The 25119-nt window shown below is 41.4% G+C and overlaps 1 protein-coding gene across 1 annotated transcript; it reads right to left on the bottom strand.

Moving 5' to 3' along the window:
- Positions 1–340: 340 nt before the first annotated feature.
- Positions 341–14179, bottom strand: LOC115792041 (probable E3 ubiquitin-protein ligase HERC4). The gene is made up of 23 exons (XM_030746396.1): positions 13954–14179; positions 13730–13850; positions 13491–13567; positions 13026–13247; positions 12738–12829; positions 12279–12409; positions 11474–11598; positions 10393–10466; positions 10191–10306; positions 10022–10081; positions 9112–9217; positions 8313–8508; positions 8010–8158; positions 7780–7896; positions 7488–7586; positions 7248–7379; positions 3533–3673; positions 3195–3361; positions 3016–3079; positions 2846–2916; positions 1158–1341; positions 938–1040; positions 341–558 (listed from the first exon to the last, which is right to left on the bottom strand). The coding sequence occupies exons 1-23, from the start codon at positions 14177–14179 to the stop codon at positions 341–343; spliced, it is 2991 nt and encodes a 996-aa protein (XP_030602256.1).
- Between the last annotated feature and the right edge of the window lie 10940 nt (positions 14180–25119).

Genomic DNA, 25119 nt, shown 5'->3' on the forward strand with positions numbered 1-25119 from the left:
CCCAAAACCAAACTAAAACAAAAGACAAACCAGGTTTACCTGGAGGAGCAGAGAGGGGAGAACAGTTAGTCGAGCTCTGCTTAAATTACTGAGCCCAGGTGGCTCCAATAACTCAAAGCCCGCCTGTGCCTGCAGGTCAGAGGAGGGGCCGTGACATTATCATCATAAACCTTTATGTTCCCTGATACTCTGATCAGTAACATAATCGGTAACTCTGCTGATTGGTCAGCCATTCACAAAGTAACTTCTGTTACTTTGTTACTCTTAAGTAACAAAATGCATTACTGCAATGTTAAGTCTTCTGCTCAGTACAGTAAAAAGTCAGTGTGTATGATGCTGATCACTTGCAGATCCTCTTATTCTTGCTCAGGGCCTCTGTCAGTTTGGTTCGCATTATCTCCTTAGCTGAGTATAGCGGCAGCTCCAAGATTGAGAAACATGTGTGTGTCTGCGGATAGTACCGGTCAGGGGAAAGGTCCGTGACTTCTTTAACTTTGATTTCCATATTGATTTCGTCTATACCAAGAATAGGTACCCGGTCAAATCCTGTCACAAACCCTACAGGAGGAAAAAGTGGAACTCAGTTAATTTCTTGGTTTTTAATGTGTTTATTTATTTATTTATTTATTTATTTGCATGGTGTTGAGAAGTGTCCACCACCTCAGCTGCTGTGTAATTGATTTTTCCTACCAAAGACCAGATACAGACTGCATAGACCAGCAAATGTAAAAACATTCCTGAACAATCTAAACTTCACTAGTTTCAGGTGATAAAGAAATATTGTGAATTTGTATTGTTAAATTCCTGCAACTGATTACTCTGTTGTAACTCTGGATAAACTGTATAGAAAGTCTAATAAGGCAGATTAGTAACATAGTTTCAATTTATGTGTAAAAATTAGACTTTTGTTCATGTTAAAACCAGGTACAGTACTCACACAGGAAAGCTTGCTTCTGAGTCTCAGTCAGTTCATCAAAAACCTCCCAAAACATCTGTATGGTGGGATGGTCAGCATCATAGCCACCTTCATAATCTGTGTTCTAATCACAAAGAGGCTATTATGTTTATTACAGATAATCCATCAATTACTGATAGTAATCTAAGCATACACAAGGATGTTATAAAAATAACTGCAGAGAAAATCATTTGGACTGTACCTGCTTCAGCTTTTCCCAGTCATTGAAGTCTTTACCCACCAAAACTTCTTGTAGCTCCTTTGGCTTGAAGAGTCTCACCAAATCCTGCTCACACACCAGGAAGAAGCCTCTTCTGAACTCCTGAAACACGCTCTCCACTGACGTGTTGAAGGCGTGATTCACATAGGCATCCACGTACTCCTTCCTGTTTGGCAAAGTAGCGATTCAAAAAACACTTTACTTACTTTATTCATTTTTAAAGCACTTTAAAAGCAGAAACTGCAACAAAGTGCTCTACAATAAAACAAGAAAAACATCAAAAACACAAACAAAAAGCAATAAAAACAAACAATAAGAATCTCAATGTGTATTAAAAGCCAAAGAATAAAAATGTGTCTTAAGAAGGGTTTTGAAGGAATGAAGGGGCACTCCTAATATGTAATGGCAAGTCATTCTATAATTTAGGGGCAACAGTAATAAAAGCTCTGTCTCCTCTGTGCTTCAATTTTGACCTCGGTACCTCTAAGAACAGCTGATCAGCTGATCTGAGGCAGCGAGTTGGGAGATATGGATTAAGTAGCTCAGAAAAATAGCAATCTTAAAATGCACAGGCAGCCAATGTAGGGAAGCTAGGATAGGAGTAATATGCTCGCTTCTCCTAACGCCAGTCAGAAGCCGAGCAGCAGCATTCTGAACTAACTGGAGACGCTTAAGGGAGGACTGGCTAATTCCAAAGTAAAGAGCATTACAATAATCAAGCCTAGTTGTAACAAAGGCATGAATCACCATCTCAAAATGCTGCTTTAAAAGAATTGGCTTAACCTTTGCTAACTGCCGTAAGTGATAAAAACAAGACTGAACCATTGCCCCAACCTGGCGGTCTAATTTCAGATCTCTATCAGTTTTAAAGCCCAGGTTAGAAACAGTCTGCTTCGAGCAGGACGCCAGAGGCCCCAGATCAATTGTGGATGTATCATGTGCACTACTTGGACTAAACACCATCACTTCTGTTATCATTGAAATTTAAAAAATGTAAGGCCATCCATGTTTTGATGTCCTCAAGACATCGCAATAATGGCTCAATCGAGAGGGCACCTTTCTATAGGGGCATATATATTTGACTGTCGTCAGCATAGCAGTGGAAAGAAATCCCATGCTTTCTGAGTATTGAGCCCAAGGAAAGCAGATAGAGAGAAAAAAGTAGTGGACCAAGGATTGAGCCCTGCAGAACCCTGCAAAGAAAAGGGGTGGATGAAGATTCAGCGTCAGCTATTTTTACAGAATACTCTGGCTTATACATCTACACTTTTGTCATATCATGAACTAATTTGTTCCATTTTATTTAAAGAGTGATCTCCGTCTATCGCTGTCACTGATATCTCCCCATGATTGTTTAAATTCCTTGACTACAAACTTGCAAACTTGTGGTGTACCTCAAGGATATGCACTAGACCTTGCTGCTTTTTCTTTTAGATGCTTCCCCTTGGTCACAAAATAGTATATGTAATAGACCTCTGTTTCTTTGCAGATGATATTCAGTTATAGCTTTCTGTGAGCTACAGTGGTATAAACAGTTTGGTTAAGCTATTAGATTGTTTTGATCATATTAAGTGATGGATTGTTTTTCCTTTAGCTCCTTTTCTGCAGGAGAATACATGTTTGCTTCATAAAAAAATAATTAAAAAAAAAAAAGTGTTGATAGTCCTCACTTATTCTGACTTGTCACCAACTTTTCAGGATTTTGTGGGTCAAGGTCAATATCCTTCCCATCCCAGCTGATCTGTTGAGAAAAACATATAAATATTACTGCTTTAAGAACTGAGTCAGGTATCCAAGACCATTTCTGAGTGAAAGTTATCAACCTTGTGCAAACTCCTACCGAAAAATATGTGTCCAAGTTTTCCAAGTCATCATCTTTGTAGTCCAGGATGTACTTCAGACTCCTTTAAACACAACATAGTTTAAGACAATTTGTGAAACCATGTAACACCTAAAACTACAAATTTGTGTGAAATAAATATAACTCTTATTAACCACCCCACCCCCCACCCCACTTACTCTCCAACACTTGGGCTGAATTCGATCAAATCCTCCAGGGAAGGTCTTACACCAAGCAGCTTCTTGAACAGAACCAGCGGGAAGGGTAAGTGAATGATGCAGTGGTTGTACAAAGCCAGTCCACACAGAACCCCAAACAGGAAGTAACGCTGGTCTTCCTGAGTTCCCTGATGATGATGGGGGAAACAAATCAAATCAGAAATCAGTTCTCGAATACTGGATCAATAAATATGATCTGAACTGAATATTGCCAGTTTTATGGCACTATGAGGAACCCATTAACAGCTGTGACTTCTTGGTCTATTCTAATTCTATTTCCAGTGAGCAGGAAGACTTACATTGGAGGAGAACCATGCCAGTGTTTTAGAGTCGTTGAACATGAACATCCCAGATTCAGCTGACATCAAGTCATGAAAGACTTCATAAAAAAAGTCTTTCTTGTAGACATCATCGGTCTCATAATTTTCATCAAAGAAGACCTACAACAAGACAATGGGGCAAAAAAAAAAAAAGTTTATATCAAAAGTTGTGGCTTATAACAGCTGATCGACCGACGGCGATCAGCTGTTGCTTTTGTTTTTATTTTGATGTTGATATGCTTTCCGGTCTACGATGGTCTTGCAGCCCGTTGGGTGTATGATCGACAGGCTTTGTTGAACATCCGCACTTATATGGGGTACTATGATGCTCCTTTTTTGTGTCTTGGTGGTGCAGCCTCTTATTCGCCTCCATTTACCCCGCTAACCAAAGCGGCTGGTGCCGGTCAGCACTGCCGGTGCCTCGGTGGACGTAGGCGGAGGAAGAGGGGATGTAGAGCCGGAGTCCAGGTGAGACTGCGGTTGTTCTGGAAGCGGGGAATTGCTGGAAAATATCGACCCTCCTTTATGTTTAGCCTGACGTCTCCTGGTGCCTGGAGTTATGATTCTTTTCCACTTCTGAACGTACGCGGGAGGACATGTTGTCTTCGCCAAGTTTTTCCGGACTCTCCTGCGGCTGTGGTAGCCTCTCCGGTGGTGAGTGAACTTTATAGGCACAGTGGATCAACTTCACGAGTCCTGCGCTCCTTACCCCGGCTGTCTTCAGTAGGGTCCCCAGCTTCAACTCCTCTCAGGATGGCGCTCATGAATGTGCGCTCCGTTTCAAATAAGTCTTTTATTTTGAATGACTATATTCTGTCCAAGGATTTGGATTTCCTGTTTCTGACTGAAACCTGGCAGAGGGAGATGGATCACACTCCGCTTATAGAACTGTGTCCTACTAAATACAGATTCTTCAGCTCCCCTCGCTCGTCAGGACGTGGTGGAGGACTGGCTGCAATTTTTAAGAGCAGCTTTATGTGCCGTGGGGTGAGCTCGGAAACTTTTTCATCTTTTGAGTCGCAGATCTTAAAGGTTGGAAGAGATAATTCATTTTATTGTGTTTTAATCTACCGTCCACCTGGCCCAGGGACATCCTTCTTGAAGGAATTTAGTGACTTTTTGTCCTCCACATTGAAACTAGCAAGACTCCTTATTATTGGAGATTTTAACTTTCACGTTGATGATACTTCAGATAAACATGCTGAAAAATTTATCAATCTGATGGAATCTTTTAATCTGACCCAACATGTGTCTTGCCCTACACATAACAAAGGAGATGTTTTAGATCTTGTTTTTACTCTTGGTTTAAATATTGATTCTCTTTATTCTGAGGATATTTTTATTTCTGATCATGTTTGTGTTCTTTTTAATTTGTCTCTTAATTTTGATTATCTATCTGTGCCTCATGTGTTTTGTTCACGCATTTTCAATCACCTTTCTGCAGATAAATTTACTGCTGCTTTTAATCATGAGGTTTCTACTTCAAATGATGTAAATCTTTTAGTAGACTCTTTTAACCTTCAGTGTCTCTCTATTTTAGATAGAATAGCTCCTTTTAAAATGAGGAAGGCCACTTTTAGCAAATCCTCCCCTTGGATGAACGACAGTATTCGCTTTTTGAAACGTAGCTGTCGGAAAGTGGAGCGTCTATGGAAATCAACAAAGCTCCAAGTCCACCTAATTCACTTAAAGGAACTTATATTTTCTTTTAATAACATGGTGAAGGATGCAAGAGCTGCTTATTTCTCTCGGCTGATTTCTAACAGTAGACGAAATCCAAAAATGCTATTTGACACAATCAAACAGATTGTTACACCTGCTTCTCCTACTTCACCCATTCAGTCTAATGAAGACTGTGAAAACTTTTTATCCTTTTTTATTGGTAAAGTTAACAATATTAGAGCAAACATAAATCCCTCTGTATCTTCTTCTGCCTTACTTCCCACTCGGCCTTCAATCCTGGAGAACTTTTCACCAATATCATTAAAAGATCTCCTAAGTGTGGTTGATAGCATGAAACCCTCCTCTAGCTCCATTGATGTTTTACCGACATTTTTATTTAAGAAAATTTTTTGCACCATTGGGCCATGTGTGTTAACAATAATTAACAGGTCACTGGTTACTGGCTCTGTCCCCCGATATTTTAAACAAGCTGTTATTCATCCCCTATTGAAAAAACCTGATGCTGATCCTTCACTTCCTCAAAGTTTTAGACCAATTTCAAAGCTTTCTTTTGTATCAAAAGTCTTAGAAAAAGTTGTGGTCAAACAGCTAAATGTTATGTTAGCTAAATATAACATACTCGATAAGTTTCAGTCTGGATTTCGTAACCTGCACTCCACTGAAACTGCTCTCCTAAGAGTCTCTAATGATATTCTAATGAAAAGGGATGCAGGTGAATACTCTGTTCTTGTACTCCTGGACTTATCGGCAGCATTTGACACAGTAGATCACAACATTTTAATTGACAGGTTAAGGACATGGGTGGGCATCTCTGGATCAGCCTTAGATTGGTTCCGCTCTTACCTCTCAGACAGAAGCTTCTCAGTGGCTGCTGATAGTTTTACATCCTCATCTGCTGCTCTGTCCTGTGGTGTGCCCCAAGGCTCTGTGTTGGGTCCTATCTTGTTCACTTTGTATTTACTACCTCTCAGAGACATTTTGGGCGCATTTAAAGAGGTCTCATATCATTGTTACGCTGATGATATTCAGCTGTATATCTCCTTTTCTCCACAGAATGTTAAAAAACTATCTATTCTTCAGAACTGTGTTGAGGCTGTAAGGAACTGGATGGCTGCTAACTACCTTTCACTTAATACCGGGAAAACTGAAGTTCTTGTCTGTGCACCCGATAGCTTTGTTCCCACTGTGATAAACAATCTTGGTTTTTTATCATCAATGGTTCAGTCAAATGTTCGAAACCTAGGAGTTACATTTGACCAAGCTCTTAGCTTTGAGAAACATGTTAATAGCCTTGTGCGATCCTGCTTTTTTCATTTGCGAAATATTGCCCGCCTCAGTCGAATGGTGTCCAAGCCGGAATTGGAAATTATTGTTCATGCTTTTGTCTCCTCTCGGTTGGACTACTGTAATTCTTTATACATTGGTCTCAGCAAATAGTCTTTGAATCGCCTCCAGTTGGTCCAAAATGCTGCTGCCAGGCTACTTAAAGGATCCTCTAAGTGGTCTCATGTGACACCTATCTTGTCATCTCTGCACTGGCTTCCCATAAAGTTCAGATCCCAGTTTAAGATCTTGGTGATGACTTTCAGAGCTCTGCATGGTCAAATGCCTGAATACATTAGTGAGCTCTTACACCCATACATAACGCACAGACTGCTGAGGTCTTCTGACCAAAATCTGTTGGTGGTTCCTCGCTCTAGGCTAAAAACTAAGGGAGACTGTGCTTTCGAGGTTGCAGCTCCTAAACTGTGGAATGCACTACCATCACACCTGAGATCTGTGGACTCTATTGAATCATTTAAAGAACAGCTCAAGACTCATTTGTACAGGCTTGCTTTTAACTAGTGGTTTGTGTGTGTTTTATTGTGTATTATTGTTTTCTTTTAAATGCTGTAAAGCACTTTGTGATTTTATCTAGAAAAGTGCTATATAAATAAAATTTTACTTTACTTTTACTTTACTTATAATAATGTACAGATTTTTAATATTATTTGCGTCTTGCTGTGTTTACCATGAGGGGTCTCTTGTAGTCCCTGTGATCAGTGTCACCCAGATTTTTGATGGTGTCCTCCAAAACTGATGCTCGCCTCAGGTTCACAACAAAGCAAACTTCAGGAACTTGGGGATCGTCGCCAAATGTCTCCTAAAAATTCAAAAAGACATCCTTCACTTCTCAATCTGAAAAAACTTTTTTCAGTTGACAGAAGTGTTCTAATTTATATAAAGGCCGCTTCTGTGAGGCTTCAGTTACCTTGGTTTGGGAAGCATTCATGTCAAAAACAGTCTTCTTTGATTGCAGATCCATCACAATTGGGAAGTTACAAAGGAGAAGTGGCTCAGCATGTGCATGCTAAAAGAAAAAAAAACCCATACAGCTCTTTTAGGTTTAACAACACATGAAAATCACACATTTCTTCTTGTTGGTTATATGAACACTGGACACTGACTGAAAGTCACAGAACCAAAGGTCAGAAAAAGGGGATAACAAAGCACGACAAAGTGGACTACACACAGACACACGGCTGTAGACCAGAACATTTTACCTTCCGTTGTGACTGTAAATGCCAATGATGCAGATCCTCGGAAAGAAATGTTTCGTCAGTTCTCAAACAAAAATCACTCTCTGGTATCCTTCGAGACTCTGCAACCCTGCTGTTGGCCTTCAGAAGAGAACATTTTATCAGTTATGTATTATAATTTAAAAGGTCAAGAAAAGGCAACATTTTTAACTTAGAAATGAGTAAAATAAGTGGTTTAGGATATTAATACTGACATTGTACATGTATTGGAGGACTAGCAGCAGATTTCTGACTCCAGAGTTGCGAGGAACAGGCTGGAAGGACAGGATCTCTGAGAGGGCCGTCGTCCAGACTTTAACATGTCGAATCATGACGGAGGGGGACAGCGAGCACCACCAGTCACCTCAAGGAAACAACAGGGAAGAAAACATCAGTGTCAGTGGGCATTTTACAACACAACAGATAAAAAGGGGCACACCATAAAACTTTCAACACTTTGTTCCCTTCCAGATTGAAAAAGAGCATTCTGATATTACACAAGACAGTGGCAACAGTACCTATAATCTGGAGGCTTTCCTTCGACAAGCTTGTCACTGCACCAGCTACCAGCTCAGCGAGCTTCGTGCTCCATTGCTCTGTGTGTTTCTGGATTGCATGCAGAAGCTCATTGAGAAGCAGGTAGATTCTCAGCCCCTCCACTCCAACTGGTTTTTTATCAAGCAAAGGAAGCAGGTGCAGCACAGCGGCCTCAATCTGTTAGTTTGAAAAGGATGGCAAGGATCACTCAGCAGCAGCAGTTGGGTCCACATATGTTGAATGTTAGGATGGTGTTCAGAAGAAAAGCATCAGGATTATTAAGTCATTCTATAAAAGACAGGAAGCTTATCTTGTTAACACAGACTAGTGCAGTGCACAGTCACAAAGATTGTAACCAGTTACAATCTGCTAAATGAGTCACATGCAGGTATTTTGTAAAGGGTGCAGCTGTGAGGATGCTTTTACTAAATTTGTGTGCGCTCAGAACGAGGCCACACAGAACGAGTAGATAATGGGTTGCAGCTTTTGAAAAACTCCTTCAAACACGAGTGACTGACTTAAGTTATTTACCCCAGGATACCAAAGACAATATATAAATAAATCGTAAAAATAAAAATGTAAGCAAAAATCCTGATACGTGTAAAAACTGTTTTAGCCTGTATAGATAGTGTGGATGAATTTTTGAATAACTGTTGCTAGGCGGAAGAACAGTCAGTCATAACCTATGGACAGATACAGATTTCTAGAATTATTAGAAAGATATTAAAAAAAAAAAAAAAAAGACTTTTTCTACAGATTACATGTATTCTAGTAGCATACCTCTGCCCGAACACTGTCCTCCTTTACCAGCTTCCTGAAAGCAAGCTGTGCATGTTTCAGGTTCAAACCAGGATACTTTGGAGAGGTTTGGAAGTGTCTATCACTGCTAAGAAGACAAAGGGAAAAGTCCACATGAAAGCATGGCACTGAGGCAGAGGCAAATATATAGCAGCTGTAACAATGTTTCAGTTATTTCAGTCCTGAACTAACAACCTGTCATGGTCCTGGGCCGTCTGCACAGTGTTTTGTGTTTAGCTTTGTTTTCACTGAGTTTTTTTCCTAGTTTTTTTTGGTTTTCTAGCTCCCTTTGTCCCTGTGTCCCCTGTGTCTCTGTCTTGTGCCTGTTTTGTCCTTTTGTCATGACACTGACCTCCTGTGTTTTTGTACTGAGTTTTATTCCCAGTGTTGTGACTAGTCTGCATTTCTGTCCCATGTCTGTTTCCCTGTGCCGTGGTCCCTGTTTAGTTTCCTGTGTGCCAGTTCCCTGTATCAAGTCTGCGCGTACCTTGTTTAGTCACTTCCTGTTTTATTTTGACAGTCTTGTGTTCCCCGTGCTTTGTATTTAGTTTTGCTTCCCCTGTTATTAGTTTCATTTGCTTCACCTGCTGTGCCCTGCTGTTTCCTCTTGCCCTGATTACCTGTTGTGTACTTTCTTCTGTTCGTTGTTGCGTTGTTGTCGCTGACCCTGGTTGTGTGTCTTCCTGGTCCTTTAGTTTTAGTTCTGGCTTCTGTTCCAGCCCAGTTTATTTGTACCTATTTTCTCTTTTTCAATAAACCTCATTTAAGTTCATTTCACCGTTTCTGAGTCCTGCATTTGGGGTCCGCCTTTTCCTGCCTGCCACAGCCAACGTGGCACAACCAGTTTTAGAATGAGAAAAAGGAAGAAGATGGACAGAAACTCGGTGTTTACCTTTGGTCGAGGAAGCTGCTGTTCAGACAGGATGCAGAGGAAAATGCCCCGTAGATTTCCCTGTGAACATTTAATGCTTTCATTCCATTGCAAAAAAAAAAAACCCTTTGCTTTTAATCATGTAATTTGAATCATAAACCAAAAAACTAACTCTGTGCATCATACTTACTGTTTCATCTTTTTCCATGATTTTGAATCACATTCAGAGGTCCATTTATCAACACTGTCATCAAGACCGTGCTGTGTTACAGAGCCACAGTCAGGGTTTGAACCTTCGTGAGCATCCTGTGAAAGAAAGTCGTCAGCGTTCACATGTTTACACCTCCTCCCATCACGGTCTCGGTCTGTACTTTATGCGTTAGTGTCTGTACCTCATCAGATGAGCATGTTGCAAATGAGCAGTTTTCTCCTGCATAGATATTTTTAATTTTGGGCTCACTGGTGTCTGAAATGATGAGTAAACACATTATTTCTTTCTCAAATTATTTATTTATACCAGTGTTAATTTCATTGACGAAATATTTTTGTCATAGTTTTCATCAACGACCCTTTTGTTCATGACAATAACGAGACGATAACTATATTAAAACCACCTAAAAGGATAAAAACGATGACAAAATTAATTGACACTTTCATCACCGAATGAAAACGGGACGAAAATGCTTGGCAGGGAGGACATCCAATCAGAACTGATTTAATTTTGTGACAGGGCGGGACAAGTTAGGAAAACGTCCAATCAAATGCACAGTTGCGCAAATTTGTTCTAAACCCGGGAAGACCAAACTAGCCTGTGATTTGTCATTACTTCCGATAGAACTAAGTTATGTAACCAATGTGAGCAGGGAGAAAGAGAAGAGCCGATGTATGGACACATTTGTCCTTTGACGTCGTGACAAACAAAACGATGTGTAAACCATGTGGGGCGACTATCTCGAGTAAAAACACGACAAATCTTAAAGGACATCTGCAAACCAGTCACCCAGATCTCCATGCAAAGGTAAGAATTTTAATGTCATACAGGGTAAAGTGTTTTTCCCAGTTTGTGTTTAGAGAAAATCTCCACACCGCGGTGGATTAGCCTTTATAATCTTAGTCCTGAACACTGCCCTGTACCTTCCAGAGAGCGTCCTGCTGTAAAACGGTAAATCGGATTATCTCAGTAAGGTGGTGTTAATGATCAGGTGTGTGGGAAGCAGGTGAAACGCTAATGTTAATATTATTAATAATATTCCATAAATTTTGTGTAAGTGTGTATAATGACTAATTCAAGGGAACTGAAGAAAAAGCATTTACATTTTACACCCTTTATATTTTAGTCGACTATATTCTTACGATAATTCGTCGACTAAAACTAGACTAAAACTAAAACTATTCAGATACTAAATTATGACTAAAACTAAATCAAAATTTGCTGTCAAAATTAACACTGATTTATACCATAAGTATGGTTACCTTGTGACAGCTGAACAGGTAGCGGCACAGTTGGAGGATTTGACTCTCCATGTCCCAGCTGCCCCTGCTCCCCACAGCCAAAGGAGTAGACCCTCTTTGAGTCGGTCAGAACTAAAGTGTGATTCCTGAGTAAATAATATATCAAACCAACATTTTTAGAACTCAAAACCACATACACACTTTACTAACTGCTTTTCTTTGAGAAGCTTGGTGCTGTTTGTTATTCTCTTCAATGATTAAGTAATGAAATACTTCAGTACCAGCTTTCAAAACAAACTGCATCATAGGATCAAGAAATATAGGAAATATGTTTTTAAAATCTTACAAATAAATAAACTGTTCATTAAAAAAAATGCAAAGAAATTGAATAAAATTTTCAACAATAAAAATAAATAAATAAATGAAATGAGGAAGCTTTCTTAAAGGATGCGACTGATTCTGCAGCTTCAGATTTGGAGCAGGATGCTGCCTGTTCACATTAAGTCATAATTCCTGTAATTTTTAGGTCTGACTGTTAACATTTCACTCTTAAAGTGACTGTTAATGACAACAGCCAGTGAAATGGCCTTACTTGTGGCTTGTTGACCCTTACTGTGTCAGATATTAGCATGCTTATGTAACCATATAAATAATGAACTTTACATTAATGGGTTTTTTCTATACTTTTTTTACTTTGTATTAGCGGCTAGGAATAAATTGAAATAGATTTAAAACTTTTAGTTGCTGTAATTTTGGTGTAAAAACAAACAACAACAACAAAAAAACAGCCCAACAGATCATGAAATAAACAGTATGTGTACCATACCTTCCACATGCAATCTTGGTGACCTTTGCCCCCCAGAGCTCTGCAACAAGCCGAGGATGCAGTTCGTTCCGTTGTGAGTTGTGACCGAGCTGCCCGTACTGACCAGAGCCAAATGTAAACACTGCACCGTGCTGAGGACGAAACCAACAAACTGCAGCGTAAAGTCCCACAGTCATTTTGTACATTTGCACAGAAACTGTTTTAAGTTTGTGTTTTTTCAAAAAATAAAAAAATCTATAAAGAGTAATAAGTACTACATTAGAATCATCCTCTATAGAGCTTCTCAGCCTCTTTCAATTTTTTTGGGATGTTTACAAATGTTTTAAAGTAATGTTTGGAAACAACATCCAAAATCCTTCCGTTGTGGTTCGGGGAATAATGTTGTTTATTCATTCGCTCTTTCTAGTAATTTGTTGTAAGATGAGAAATCAGAGCATCAAAAAGCTCCTGCTGACTAACCTTGGTCAAAATGGCCGTGTGGTCCTGTCCACAGGAAATGTGATGAGCTTTCTTCCTGTTCAAACAATGAACAGAAACTGGTGTGTGTCTGTCTATAAGGAAAAGATTTGTTAGTGTTATCATGTTACCAGATTATAACGCTTTCCAATGCACATTTATATACAATAAAGTTAGCATGACTGTGATGTCTGGTGGTAAAACAGACTGCAGTATTATCCTTACATAAATACATTTAACATATTCCTATTAAAAGGAACAAAAAAGATATTAAACATTTAGCCACAGTACCTTTTGTGTCTCCCAGCCCGAGCTGTCCACAGTCATTTCTGCCCCAGCTGAAGACGCCTCCAGAGACCGAGAGGGCAAAACTCTGGTCTCCGCCTGCAGCGACCTGGATCAGCGGGATCGCTGACAACGATCGGACATGTTTAGGTGATCTGCAGCCAGACTTCCTCGTACCCAGACCCAGCTGGCCCCTGCAGTCCTGTCCCCATGTATACAGCTGACCATCTGTGGGTGAGATAAGCAGATCTCTCTTTTAATTTGAGTTTATATTTAATGTCATAACAAGCCCACCAATGGGTTGGCCACAGTCTGAAGCTGTGCATTAAAAACGTTTTCAAACCCATAAAATGAAAAAGTACAAACACAATTTTATGTTCTGGTGGTAGATCACAAAGCTTCTAAATATAAATATGTCAGGCTGAAGGCTGATGATGGATGGATAGATGGATAGATGGATAGATGGCGTACCTTTGGTCAGAGCAACTGAGTGCTGACTCCCACAAGCAATCTGAGAAACCTGTTTATTAGAAAAAGCTTCCAGTGGCCTAAAAGAGAGCAGGAAACAGAAGAGAACAGGGCTGAAGCATTTGCTGAAGCATTATACACACTGTAGGGTTTTAGGACTAACACTACTACTAATAATAATAGATGTTATTTTGCACATTTCTAATGCCAGCCTAAGGACCAAAAACTGTGTTTCTCCTTACCTGGGAATGAAAGGAGATTGTGTTGTGTCCACACAGAGAACCTTCCCACTCTCAGACAGCAGTGCAACAACATCATCACCACAACTCACAGCTTCAATCTTTTCTTTGTATTTCACAAACTCTGCAGCCACACAAGCCACAAACAGATACAAATGTATGCAGTGCAGTTAAATATGTGGTTAAATGTAACTAAGAGTGAACTTGTTAGTCAGGCTGATACTCACTCTGCCTGCCTCTCTCTCTTCTCCCATCCCTGCTCTCGTTTGTGCGGATGATGAAGGCGTTTCCATTACTTTTGACAAAAGCCAACACGTTGAGACCTGCAGACAGATCCGTGATGTTACAACTGATGTTCAAATAATGAACTCCACCATCAGCGGTCCCGCTGTCAGAACTGGAGCCGTCTTTCAAGTAAAACCCGCGCTGACAGTCCTCTCCCCAGGAAAACATGCTGTCTGACTCTGTTTTGGACTGACAGCTGATTCTTATTGTGTCACTCTGCAGTCCGTGAGTCACAAACGAAACTTAACATGGAAAACAAAACTTAAACATGCCGCTGAGCATTGTGACGAAAAGAAACAACAACACAAAACACAGCTGATCTGTAACAAAACAAAAGTGAAACTGCTGCCAGATAGTGATCATGTCAGAGTAACAGCAAAGAAAGGATGATTGTGTAGCTTTTCAGTGTGTTTCGTTTCACATGCAGAGGAGGAGGATGGAGGACTGGTGAGCAGGGATGGGAATCCAGAACTGGTTCTTGTAGAGAACCAGTTCCCAGTATTTCATTTCCGTAGAATCGTTAGTCTGCTTGCTTAACGATTCCGCTTATCAATTCCATTGATGTGAGGCCGCATTTACGTGATTACATCACAAACTCGCTTTATTTGGTTCAGAATATATCCAACAACGTGAAGACAGAAGCATCAAGATAAAAAGCATTACAAAATTACCTTCACAGTGTTTCAACAGCAGCAGCAGCTGTTTTACGTGCAGTCTGTGCACACGCAGCAAGCGCAAAAAGGCGGAGCCGTTACTGAGACGGTGAGCTCAGATGGAGCGAAAGGAAATGTTTTTCTAGCATCCAAAACAGCAGCACTTTTCCCTGTAACAGCTGGAGGTCCTTCATCAACCACCTAATCAGTAAGTGCCAACGTGAAGAAAAGAGAACTTTGTAGCTGCTGGGTCATGGGGGCAGGAGCCTAAGCAGAGAAGCCCAGGCTTCCCTCTCCCAAGCCACCTCCTCCAGCTCATCCAGAGGGACCCCAAGGCGTTCCCAGGCCAGCCGAGAAGTATAATCTCCCCAGCGTGTCCTGGGTCTACCACGGGGCCTCCTCCCGGTGGGACATGCCCGGAACACCTCACCCAAGAGGCGGCCAGGAGGCATCCTAATCAGATGCCCGAGCCACCTCAACTGACTCCTTACGATGTGGAGGAGCAGCGGCTCTACGCTGAGAACCTCCCGAATAGCCACACTCCTCACCTTATCTGTAAGGGAGAGGCCAGCCACCCTTCGAAGGAAATTCATTTCTGCTGCTTGTATTTGTGATCTTATTCTTTCGGTCACTACCCAAAGCTCGTGACCATAGGTGAGGGTAGGAACGTAGATCAACCGGTAAATTGAGAGCTTCGCTTTTACACTAAGCTCCCTCTTCACCACGACAGACCGGTGCAGCGTCCGCATCACTGCAGAAGCAGCCCCGATCTGTCTTTCGACTCCCTTCTCCCGTCACTTGTGAACAAGACCCCGAGATACTTGAACTCCTCCACTTGGGGCAAGAACTTGTCCCTGAACAAGAGAGGGCACTCCACCCTTTTCCAGCTGAGGACCATGGCCTCAGACTTAGAGCTACTGATTCTCGTGCCAGCCGCTTCACACTCTGCTGCGCACTGTTCCACTGCAAGCTGGAGACCACCACCTGATGAAGCCAACAGAACCGCATCATCTGCAAAGAGCAGAGATGAGACTCTGAGGCCACCAAGGAAGAAGCCTTCTGCCACCTGGCTATGCCTAGAAATTCTGTCCATAAAAATTATGAACAGAATCAGTGACAAAAGGCAGCCCTGTCGGAGTCCAACACCCACAGGAAACGAATCCGACGTATTACCGGCTATACGGACCAAGCTCTTACTGCGGTTGTACAGAGACTATATATATATATATATTATATATAATTAGGGGAGGGACTTTAACACATTAATTTCGATTAATTAATTACAGGGAAAATAACGAATTATAATTTTTAACGCATTTTAATCACACTTTGCACCGTGGAACGTTTCTCAGTGCACGAGTTCCAGGCATACAGATTATATTGACGCACAATGTCCAAATTCAGGGGCCGCATTCTTCGAAGGACCCGGCCCACGTCCTTCAGAGCCCACGTAGACTGCAAAGGCCGGAAGTGAGCAGCTAGCCTTCATATCAGCGTCACCTGCCCTCACCTCTGCGTAGCTCATGTCGCCTAGCAACGTGAGTGCGAAGAACAGCTGTGTAAAAACAGCTGGTTAATTCTTTCATTCAAAATAAGCTGTTAAAACAAGCATAACACATTTCAACATCAAGGAATACAGCTGAGAGAATGATTAATTTCCAACTATATTAAGTGAGACATTAATGTTGAATAAAACTTCCGCCCTTCGTTGGTCTGTGTAGTAGACTGGTGGGAAAATAAACAAAATTTTGAAGTTTAAGCTTATGTATATTGATTCATTCATCAACCAAACTTAAATTAATATTTCTCATGTTAAATATTGAAATGTGATTAAAATGCCATTAATTTCGATTAATTAATTAATTACAAAGCTTCTAATTAATTCGATTAATTTTTTTAATTGAGTCCCACCCCTAATATATATATATAGTTTATAAATGCTTCCCACACTCCTATAAACTCTTCCCAATCTCTAACTACAACTTGAATGATGAAAATGATGAATTGTGTAGTGTGCAGTACTGATGGCGATGAGGATGGTGCAGTATCTTTATCCTTGGCCGTTAGGTGTAACTTATCTCTTCATCCCAATGATGAATATAGTTATGGGATGTTACAGAAATACATATATACTGCAAAATATTGCAATGTAGTGAAAAATTTGTAATATTTGTTTAAAAAAATCTGCGATATAGTGAAGCAGCAACGAGTGAACCGCGATATAGTGACGGACACTAGCAAATTTTAGAACAGCCAACAGCTGCTTTCCTTACTGAGGAGTCTGACCATTGTTTACAGAAACCCTCAAAGCTTCTGGCATGTGAGTTTACTTTATGTATGCAAAAAGCAAATTAACGTTTATTACATTTTATAATCCCCGTTAATCGCCTACTGACGGGTAGTAACTCGGTTTGTTCTGAGCTGTCAACATTGATTTTATATTTACGTATTTTGGGTGCTAACCTTAAAACTCGCAGGCTGCTGGTTTTATTTTTACCTGATAAATAAAAGAGGTTCATTGATGTTGGAAAATGGCTTGAAAATAAAGTCTGGCTGACAGTCTTGTTGGACGGTGTTTGTTTCTCACGCTCATGTCAGTACAGAAATGGAAAGCGTGCAAATGAGAGCAGCTTCACTGAGAGTTCCTATTTATTAAAATATAATCCCGCAGGTTGTTGCTGACACAAATGCGACTGATAAGATCTGCGCCTGCGCCGTTTCACGATAAATCTGATTCTTCAGCGTCAGTGTTGCTGGTTCCTGGTGGCCGTTACTCCCGCGGCCCGGGTTCGTTTCCCCGTGAAGACGCTTTTAGGAAAAATACAATTGAATATGCAAACTAAGCAATACAATACTAAAAGTATTGTATTGGAAATGAAGTGTATTTATTGTCATTATGTATCGCACAGGTGAGTGAATGAAGTAAGAGCACAGCAGAGACGTTTCTCATGTGTTCAGGCTGCTGCAGAGATGCACAACAAGTTACTGCGATAAAAGCCTCACTACTCACCTTATTACTGAGACCTTCAAAATAAAAATGCAGTTCTGTATTATTTGGACTTCAGGAAGCACCAACAAAAACCAGACCCCTCTTGAAATAAATGGTGAACATTGGAAATTGCCACCACCTTCAGGTTCCTGGGCACCTACACCTCAGCTGATCTGTCCTGCAGGGCCCTACTGAAGGAGGCTCAGCAGCGGCTTCACTTCCTTTGTGTACTCAGAGAAACGTTCTGGACAAGAAGCTGCTGCTGGCTTTCTATCGCACCCACAGTTTTGTTGTACCATGACCAATAACAATAAAAGCCAATTCTACTCTATTCTATTCTAAGCCACTTTCATCTGTCAGAAGAGCGGGGTCACCAGCAGACCATATGAACTGGATAAGTAACCAGCTTTGATAAGTGTGGCATTGCTATTCCACAATAAATAAAATGCTGTTTACAGCCATATACTCTCATTGAGAAATGTACCCACGCTTTAAAAATATCTGTCTTAGATTGCAAAGGAAAAGCAGGAAACAACAGGAGAGATGTTTTCTGCAGGTGTGGAAGTGGATCAGTGACTTCACCACACGCAGCTGACTGAGCGCACAAGATCCTCACTCAACACATCTGCATTTGTGTTGCAGTTCTGGAGCAGGGTGATTCTTTAAAAACTAAAAAGCTGAAATGACCTTTTTTTTTTTTAGTTTCAAGGAGATCTGCAGGGTACTGAACAATATCTATCACTCCTACACTGTAATATCCAATATTCATTCACAGAGTGCAATACTCACCATCTTCATTATTATATGGACATTTTTAGAAGTTCTATTTTATATTTAGAAAGTATGACTTCCTACTGCATGGTACTGAGTGGCCCTCCAATCTCATTGTACATTCTGTATAATGACAATAAAGGTTTTCTATTCTAAAACACAGTGGTTATGCTGAGCAATGAAATTCTTCCTTTGTGAGTACCCTACACACAGCTGAAATAAATAACTAAGTTAAAATAAAATGAAAGAATAAGTATATTGAAAAATAAAAAATAAAGCAGTTAGCGTATTTTTCGGACTATACGTCGCTCCGGAGTATAGGTCGCACCCCCAGCCAAACTATGAAAAAAAGTGCGACTTATACTCCGGAAAATACGGTAATTATATACAGATGAAAAAAGGCCGGTAATCAGTTTGTTAATCAGTCAGTGGTTCAGTAGCCTGATGGCCTGTGGATAGAAACTGTCTTTTAGTCTGGTAGTTCTTGTGTTTACACTCGTGTATCATCTGCCAGACATCAGGAGAGTGAACAGCGTGTGCTGTGGGTGGGTGCGGTCCTTGGTGATGTTGTGTGCTCTCTTTATTACCCGGGTATCATAAGTGTCCTGTAGTGACGGGAAGGCAGCTCCACAGAGGACTTGTGCCGCTTTGACGACACGCTGTAGAGTCTTCCTGTCCTGCAGGTCCCACAGCACACTGTGATGGAGTTTGTCAGGATGCTCTCCATCCTTTTTTGTTCTAGTTCAGTGTTTTTGTTTCTGTTCTGTTCTGTTTTGTTTTTGCCTCCAATGAAAATATAAAGCTTAGATGATCATATAAAATGTAACTATAATAGCACTAAGAATTGATTACTAATTTGGTAAACTCCTGACCTTTAGTTCCTTTTTATTTTTAACTGTTACTTTAACTGTAGTTAAGTACCAGCATAGTACCCGTCCTGTGGATGGTTGTCAGTTGATGCTGTCAGTAATGATAGTAAATGGGCAGAAACCTACATCAGTGTAACTGGGGGCCCAGGTCATCTCCTTGGCCATGCCCATAACTCGGTACCCAGAACTGTCATTTATTCAGATATGTTGAAATATTGAAAATGATAAAATCCATGTTTTAAAATGTAAAATAAATATGGTCAAAGTATTTGGAAATATTTAAAAGGGTATTTCTTTTAGCAAGAATTAAGTTAATTGAGTTAATTAAGTTTTAAAAAGAGTGTTTATGGTTCATGTTCATGAGCATCCTGTTTTATTGTGACGAGCTCAGGATCGTAAGCGGAAATAGTTTTCATGAGTAGAGTGATGCTGCTCTGCTATTGGTTGAAATACTTAACACCTAAAGAGAGGCGGAGTTAAAGCGGCGTGATTGGCAGTTGACTGATAGAAGTTGCGACAGGGCGTGTGGTTTGTATGGCAAGCCAAAGTTTTGGACTCTTTGCTGCGTTTTTGTGGACACACACACATTTTGAAGACTGTGGGAAGCTGCGAACATCTGATGATATCACTGATTTACGACTGTTTCACGACAGACATCCTGGGAGTTAACTCTGGCGGGAGGGGCTGTGAGCTCACTGGTCTGTAGCTTTGGCAGAGCGCGCTGGTGTTAGCCCGCTGTGACAGTTTTACATGCAGCAGCCTTAAAGCCTTTGTTATTCATCCTCCTGCTAGGTAAAAATGATGTCTTATTTGTATATTATTCCTGTTTATATGTTATAAAGTTATCACGTTGCAGTGTACTCTGTTAATTGTTATTAGCGTGCTAACCGCCAATCGCGGGAAAGCTAGTAAACATGAGAATTAGTCGCCATGTTAAGCGCGCTTTGTTTGGATGGTTTACACTGAATTACGGTGGATGTTAAGAATGATCCTTTAACTCAGTGAACGAGGTGTGAGCGTTTGAATTAGCACGCTATACTTCCAGATAAATGAGCTCGCTCGGTCTGCGGCTTTGGCAGAGAAAGCTTGTGTGAGCCCGCTGTGACATTTTTACATGCTTTTCTAACATTGTCTTTCATTCCCCTGCTAGTGAGGAGATCTTCTTTTCGGGTCTCGGTGAGGGGCTGCCATCCTGCTGGTGCCACTGAGAGGAGAGAGCAGCTACTGCTACGTATTCCTCTGAACCACCGAGTATTTGGATCAAAGTACTCAGACACACTTCATATACAGACCTCCATGTATCCCTTTTTTTCATATTGCTGCTCAGCTACTTTACTCTATTCAAAAGATTACTCAGACCTGCTATCTCCTGTTATTTGTTACGGACACTGTGGTTTATGTTGCATGGACTGAGGAAAGAGACTGAGAGAAAGGACACATTCACATGTCCCCAGGTTAAGCAAAAATGAGCAGTGTGGTGTCAATGGAAGTGTTGTAACTGATGAAACAATTTATTTTTGCTTGTTTTTGAGGCAAAGGGCATAAATAAATGCCCAGTGAACTTTGATTATTGTTAAGTTTCCTTTGAGTTACACATTCATGGCAGATGTGAGAAAGGTGGGGATGATGTCCTGCCATCAAACCCTGAATATTTTATCCCCTGTTATGGATATTGTGTCAGCTGTTGTCCTTTAACAACCGGCGTTAAGTCATCTTAAATACTTTGAGCTTTGCTCCAAATTTTCACTAAGTATTGCTTCAGGCTGGACTGTGTGTGTGCAGTGTGTGGGCCCACCTTTGGTTTATGGAGGTGGAATTTGAGTTGCCTAAATTACTGCAACAAGCTCAAAGGGACATTTCAGCAAAACTGTAATCTAATGTTTTATTTGTTAAACTTTTGAGTAATTTAAGTTCATTTTATATATATATATATATATATATATATATATATATATATATATATATATATATATATATATACACACATAAAAATACAAATAAGTAATTCACACTATACACAGTTTACGTGGAATTATAGAATATTATAATATTTACATTGTGCAATGATAGTCCAGTTAGGGCTCAGAGTTGAGCAGACGGATGGCTTGTGGGTAAAAACTCTTCTTCAACCTTTCAGTCTTAGCCCTCAGGCAGCGGTAACGCCGGCCTGATGGGAGCAGGGAGAAGAGAGAGTGTCCGGGGTGGCTGGGCTGTTTTAGGATCTTCATGGCCCTCAGCCTGCACTGCTTGGTGTAAATGTCCTGCAGGTTGGGGAGGGTGGTTCTGATGGTCCGTTCAGCTGAACGAACCACCCTTTTTAGGGCCATGAAGTCCTGCTTGGTGCAGTTTCCCATCCAGGTGGTGATGCTCCTGCGCATGATGCTCTCAATGGTGCAGGTGTAAAAGTTCCTGAGCACCTTGAGTGTGAGCTTGAAGTAATGAAGGTAGTTTGGTTTAACACAGTGAGCACAGGTGAGTTACAGCTCTGTACTGAGTCACATCAGAAGGGCACTAAATGTATTTCCCTGCCACTCCAGGGAAGCCTGTATGAATGTGTGGGCTGTTTGGTCCCTGTTTCAGGTCCATGTGGCAGAATCTGCACAGGTGGCCTGTTTGTTAGGATCCTGGCTTTTGTATTGCTTTTTCTCCATCCTCTCCTCCACCCGTTTCTCAGTAGCTTCCTGTTCCAGATTCTTAAAAGGCCGTTTTGGGGTAACAGATTCCCTCAGCAGCATAACTTTGATGCACCTTAGAACAATAACAGCACACAGGTCCTTTAGCTGGTTTAAAAAAAAAAGTGGGTGGAAGATCCATCAGTCTCATATTGGGATTTGGGCTGTCCACAGGAAAGACAGGTCTTTGTCTACCTTCTGTTTCACTCAGGCTCCTGCTGTTGTTGCTTCTCTAAGATGCCTTCCACAATCTTCTCTATTGAGCCTTGTGTTAGATCTGTAGCCAGGGCAGGAGGAGGTGGGCTGAAGACAGCTGGCTCCTTGGTGACCACAGGAACCTGAGCTGTTAGAGTGCCAGAGCTGCTGAGTCTGCACAAGTTTTTCTGGACTTGTGTTCAAAGAAGAACTGGTGTTCAGAAGCTTGGCCAAGTGCTTCACATAGCAGGATACATATTCAGCTTGGATGTGTGGTGCAGTGAGCTGTTGGGATCTGTAGCAGAACAATGAAGTTGTTGCTTTTGCAACAAGTCATCTGTTGCCTCTGTCATGGTTGATGTCCAGCACAAAAACCATCCCCCTGTCTTTATTGGTCCGGTGAGGGCTGCACGAGCAGAGGTAGGGCATCAGAGTTTTCTGGAAAACAATAAGGACATAATAGTTAACTATGATCATTTATCATGTAATGAATTAGTAATAGCGATTATCCAGAATTATTAATTAACCAATATCTTAATTTACCTATAGGTTCCTGGATGTTTTCAACAGTGCCCCAGCAGAGTGTGGGTGGGTGACAGGTGGTGTTGGTCCAGGGGCTGCTATGCCTGGCGCTGCCCAGCTGGAGGAGCATTCCTCTACTGGAACTTGAAGTTGGGCAGACGCACGTTTTTGTACAGAGGGTGGAGGTTCATCTCTGTCCTGGGTTCTGTTTGTCCCGGTTCAGAGGGACTGGACGGCAGCCTGGCTCTGTGTTTGAGTCCAAATCTCTCTCCAGTGTCTCTGTAAGAGGGTTATGCTGAAGAGTCCCACCATATCTATACATTACACCCTAAGAAAGTTCAGGGTCACTGAAGCAACCACGCAGAATGTGCACTCTTATACACCACGCCTTCAGCATGGATGGCTTGAAGAGTGGGACATTGTTGTTGTCTGTCAGGTGAAAATGTTTCTGGACTTTTTCCTCTCTGTTCAGCTGCTCTGTGTTATTTTTCTCTCGTGTGTGTGTGTGTGTGGCTTAGTGGCATTAGTTGGATGGATGGAACTCAAAGACATCCTGGAGCTTCTTGAGGTCCTCCTGATCAACCACAGAAAAAGCAGCACAGAGGGTGATGCTCAGAGGTGCATTCTTAGGAAAATCGCCTCAGGCAGTGGAAGTTTCAGTTTCACAACAATGTTGGGACTGAAACGGCTTTAAGAGGCACAAATGTCCAGATGTGGCAGCAGGAGTGGGTTTCCTGGCCTGATACTTTTATTAGGTCTGTTTATTTTTTAAGTTTTACAACCTGTGTAAAACACTGGGACACAACTGAAAAGTAATTAACAAAAGCAACGCATCAGCACAGGCAGAAATGTGGCAACAACGTCGGTTACTTGCGTAGGTTACCTCGTAGTTGAATCACAGGTAAGATGGAGGAGGCTGGGGGAGAGGGAGGTCTGGGCTTCACTGTTCAGGCTGCGACCTGACCCCGGATAAGCAGAAGAAAACTTATTTGTATTGTCCTGATGTGTGTCATGAATTATAGAATGAGCATCGTTCACAATAATCTACACTTTTAAGTTGCAGTTAATTCCTTTTTTGAGTTTTACTTTATCATATTTTAATGATGCAAAAACATTGTTTGCACTAATTTTTGCATTATGTTAACATCAATTTTAATTTTTTTTTCTTCTTTTTCTGTTTGCCGTATGTTTTAATGTGTGTTCATAATGCCACACAATTAAGCACCATTTAAAGTGACTCATTATGGAAGAACATGGTTAATGGTTTCAGATGCCTTTGTTTACAGTTTTTGACATTGTACATTGGGGCCGGGTGATGTTCTGACCTGTCCACCTGACTTTTCCACATCACTGCACCTTGTGGTCATTCTCTGGTACATGGGCTCTAAGGAGTTTTCTGCCTCAGACTGAACCATCACTCAGAAACAAACAGCCAGTTCTCATTCATAACGACATAACTGGACATGACCCCAGATGTCAGAGTGACTTCCTGCGACCTTCCTGGTGAGGTCAGACCTGAAGACCTGCCCAAAAGTGCCTTGAAGGAGTTTGGATCTGGCTGCCAGTCAGTCAGGTAGTAGCTGGACACAGAGACTCCACACCAGCCATCTGGATCATCATAAGACCTGAACTCCTGTGGTGTGTTTTCCTTCCTCAGGAATTATTCAGCTGTACTCTGTCCATGTATCAGAATCCCAGACACATGCTTGCAGGTATGCCAGGTGAGCTCATTCGTACTTGAGGTGCATGAGTTCATTTATTTGATTTGCCATGTCTGCTGGAGCTTTTCCAGTGCACCTCAGCTCATCCATAACAGACTTGCAGATGGATGTAAGGTAGAAAGGCAGGGAGAAGGTTGGTAAACCCTTTGGGCAGTTTCTCCAGCCAGTGATCATCAGCAGACAGTTCCTGTGACAAGCCCTGCAGCAGAGTCATGAGGACAGGATGTAGTACTGACCACTGGTGCCAACAATCACTCCAGGCCTGCCCACACCAGCAGAGACCACTTGTGGATGAGCACAACCGTGAAGACCTGGCAGCATGTAATTGTTCCTCAACCTGGCCATAATGCCACGCCCAGGTTTCCATTTGAAGAAGGGGTGATGCTTGAAGAAATGTGGTGATGGGATCTCAGCCCATGAGCTCAGGTTGTGCAGGGAGACTCTGTGAACTCACGTTCCCTGGATTATGAACTGGACCGGACCCAGACCACAGCCCACGATCCTGAAGCTCAGCCTTCTGGTGTTGAGAGCAGTTCCAGTTGCTCAGCTCATGCTCATAACCAACCACTGGAGCAGGAATGGCTGCTTGAACTGAAGGAGCTGGGACTTTAAAAACAAAGATGGAGTTTCTTCTCTGATCAGTATTGTAGATTCCATTGTTACTGTTGGAATACACTGAATAAATAGAATATATTTTTAGTGTCAATAGTTCTTAA

This window comes from Archocentrus centrarchus, chromosome 14 (assembly GCF_007364275.1).
Source record: "Archocentrus centrarchus isolate MPI-CPG fArcCen1 chromosome 14, fArcCen1, whole genome shotgun sequence".
NCBI lineage: Eukaryota > Metazoa > Chordata > Actinopteri > Cichliformes > Cichlidae > Archocentrus > Archocentrus centrarchus.

Excerpts from the sequence above, each read along its gene's own strand:
- LOC115792041 (XM_030746396.1), bottom strand. The coding sequence starts at position 14,179 with ATGTTTTCCTGGGGAGAGGACTGTCAGCGCGGGTTTTACTTGAAAGAC. Across the intron at positions 13,851-13,953 it reads AAGAGAGAGAGGCAGGCAGA|AGTTTGTGAAATACAAAGAA; the intron begins GTGAGTATCAGC and ends GTGTGGCTGCAG. Across the intron at positions 3,362-3,532 it reads TGGCATGGTTCTCCTCCAAT|GGAACTCAGGAAGACCAGCG; the intron begins GTAAGTCTTCCT and ends CATCATCATCAG.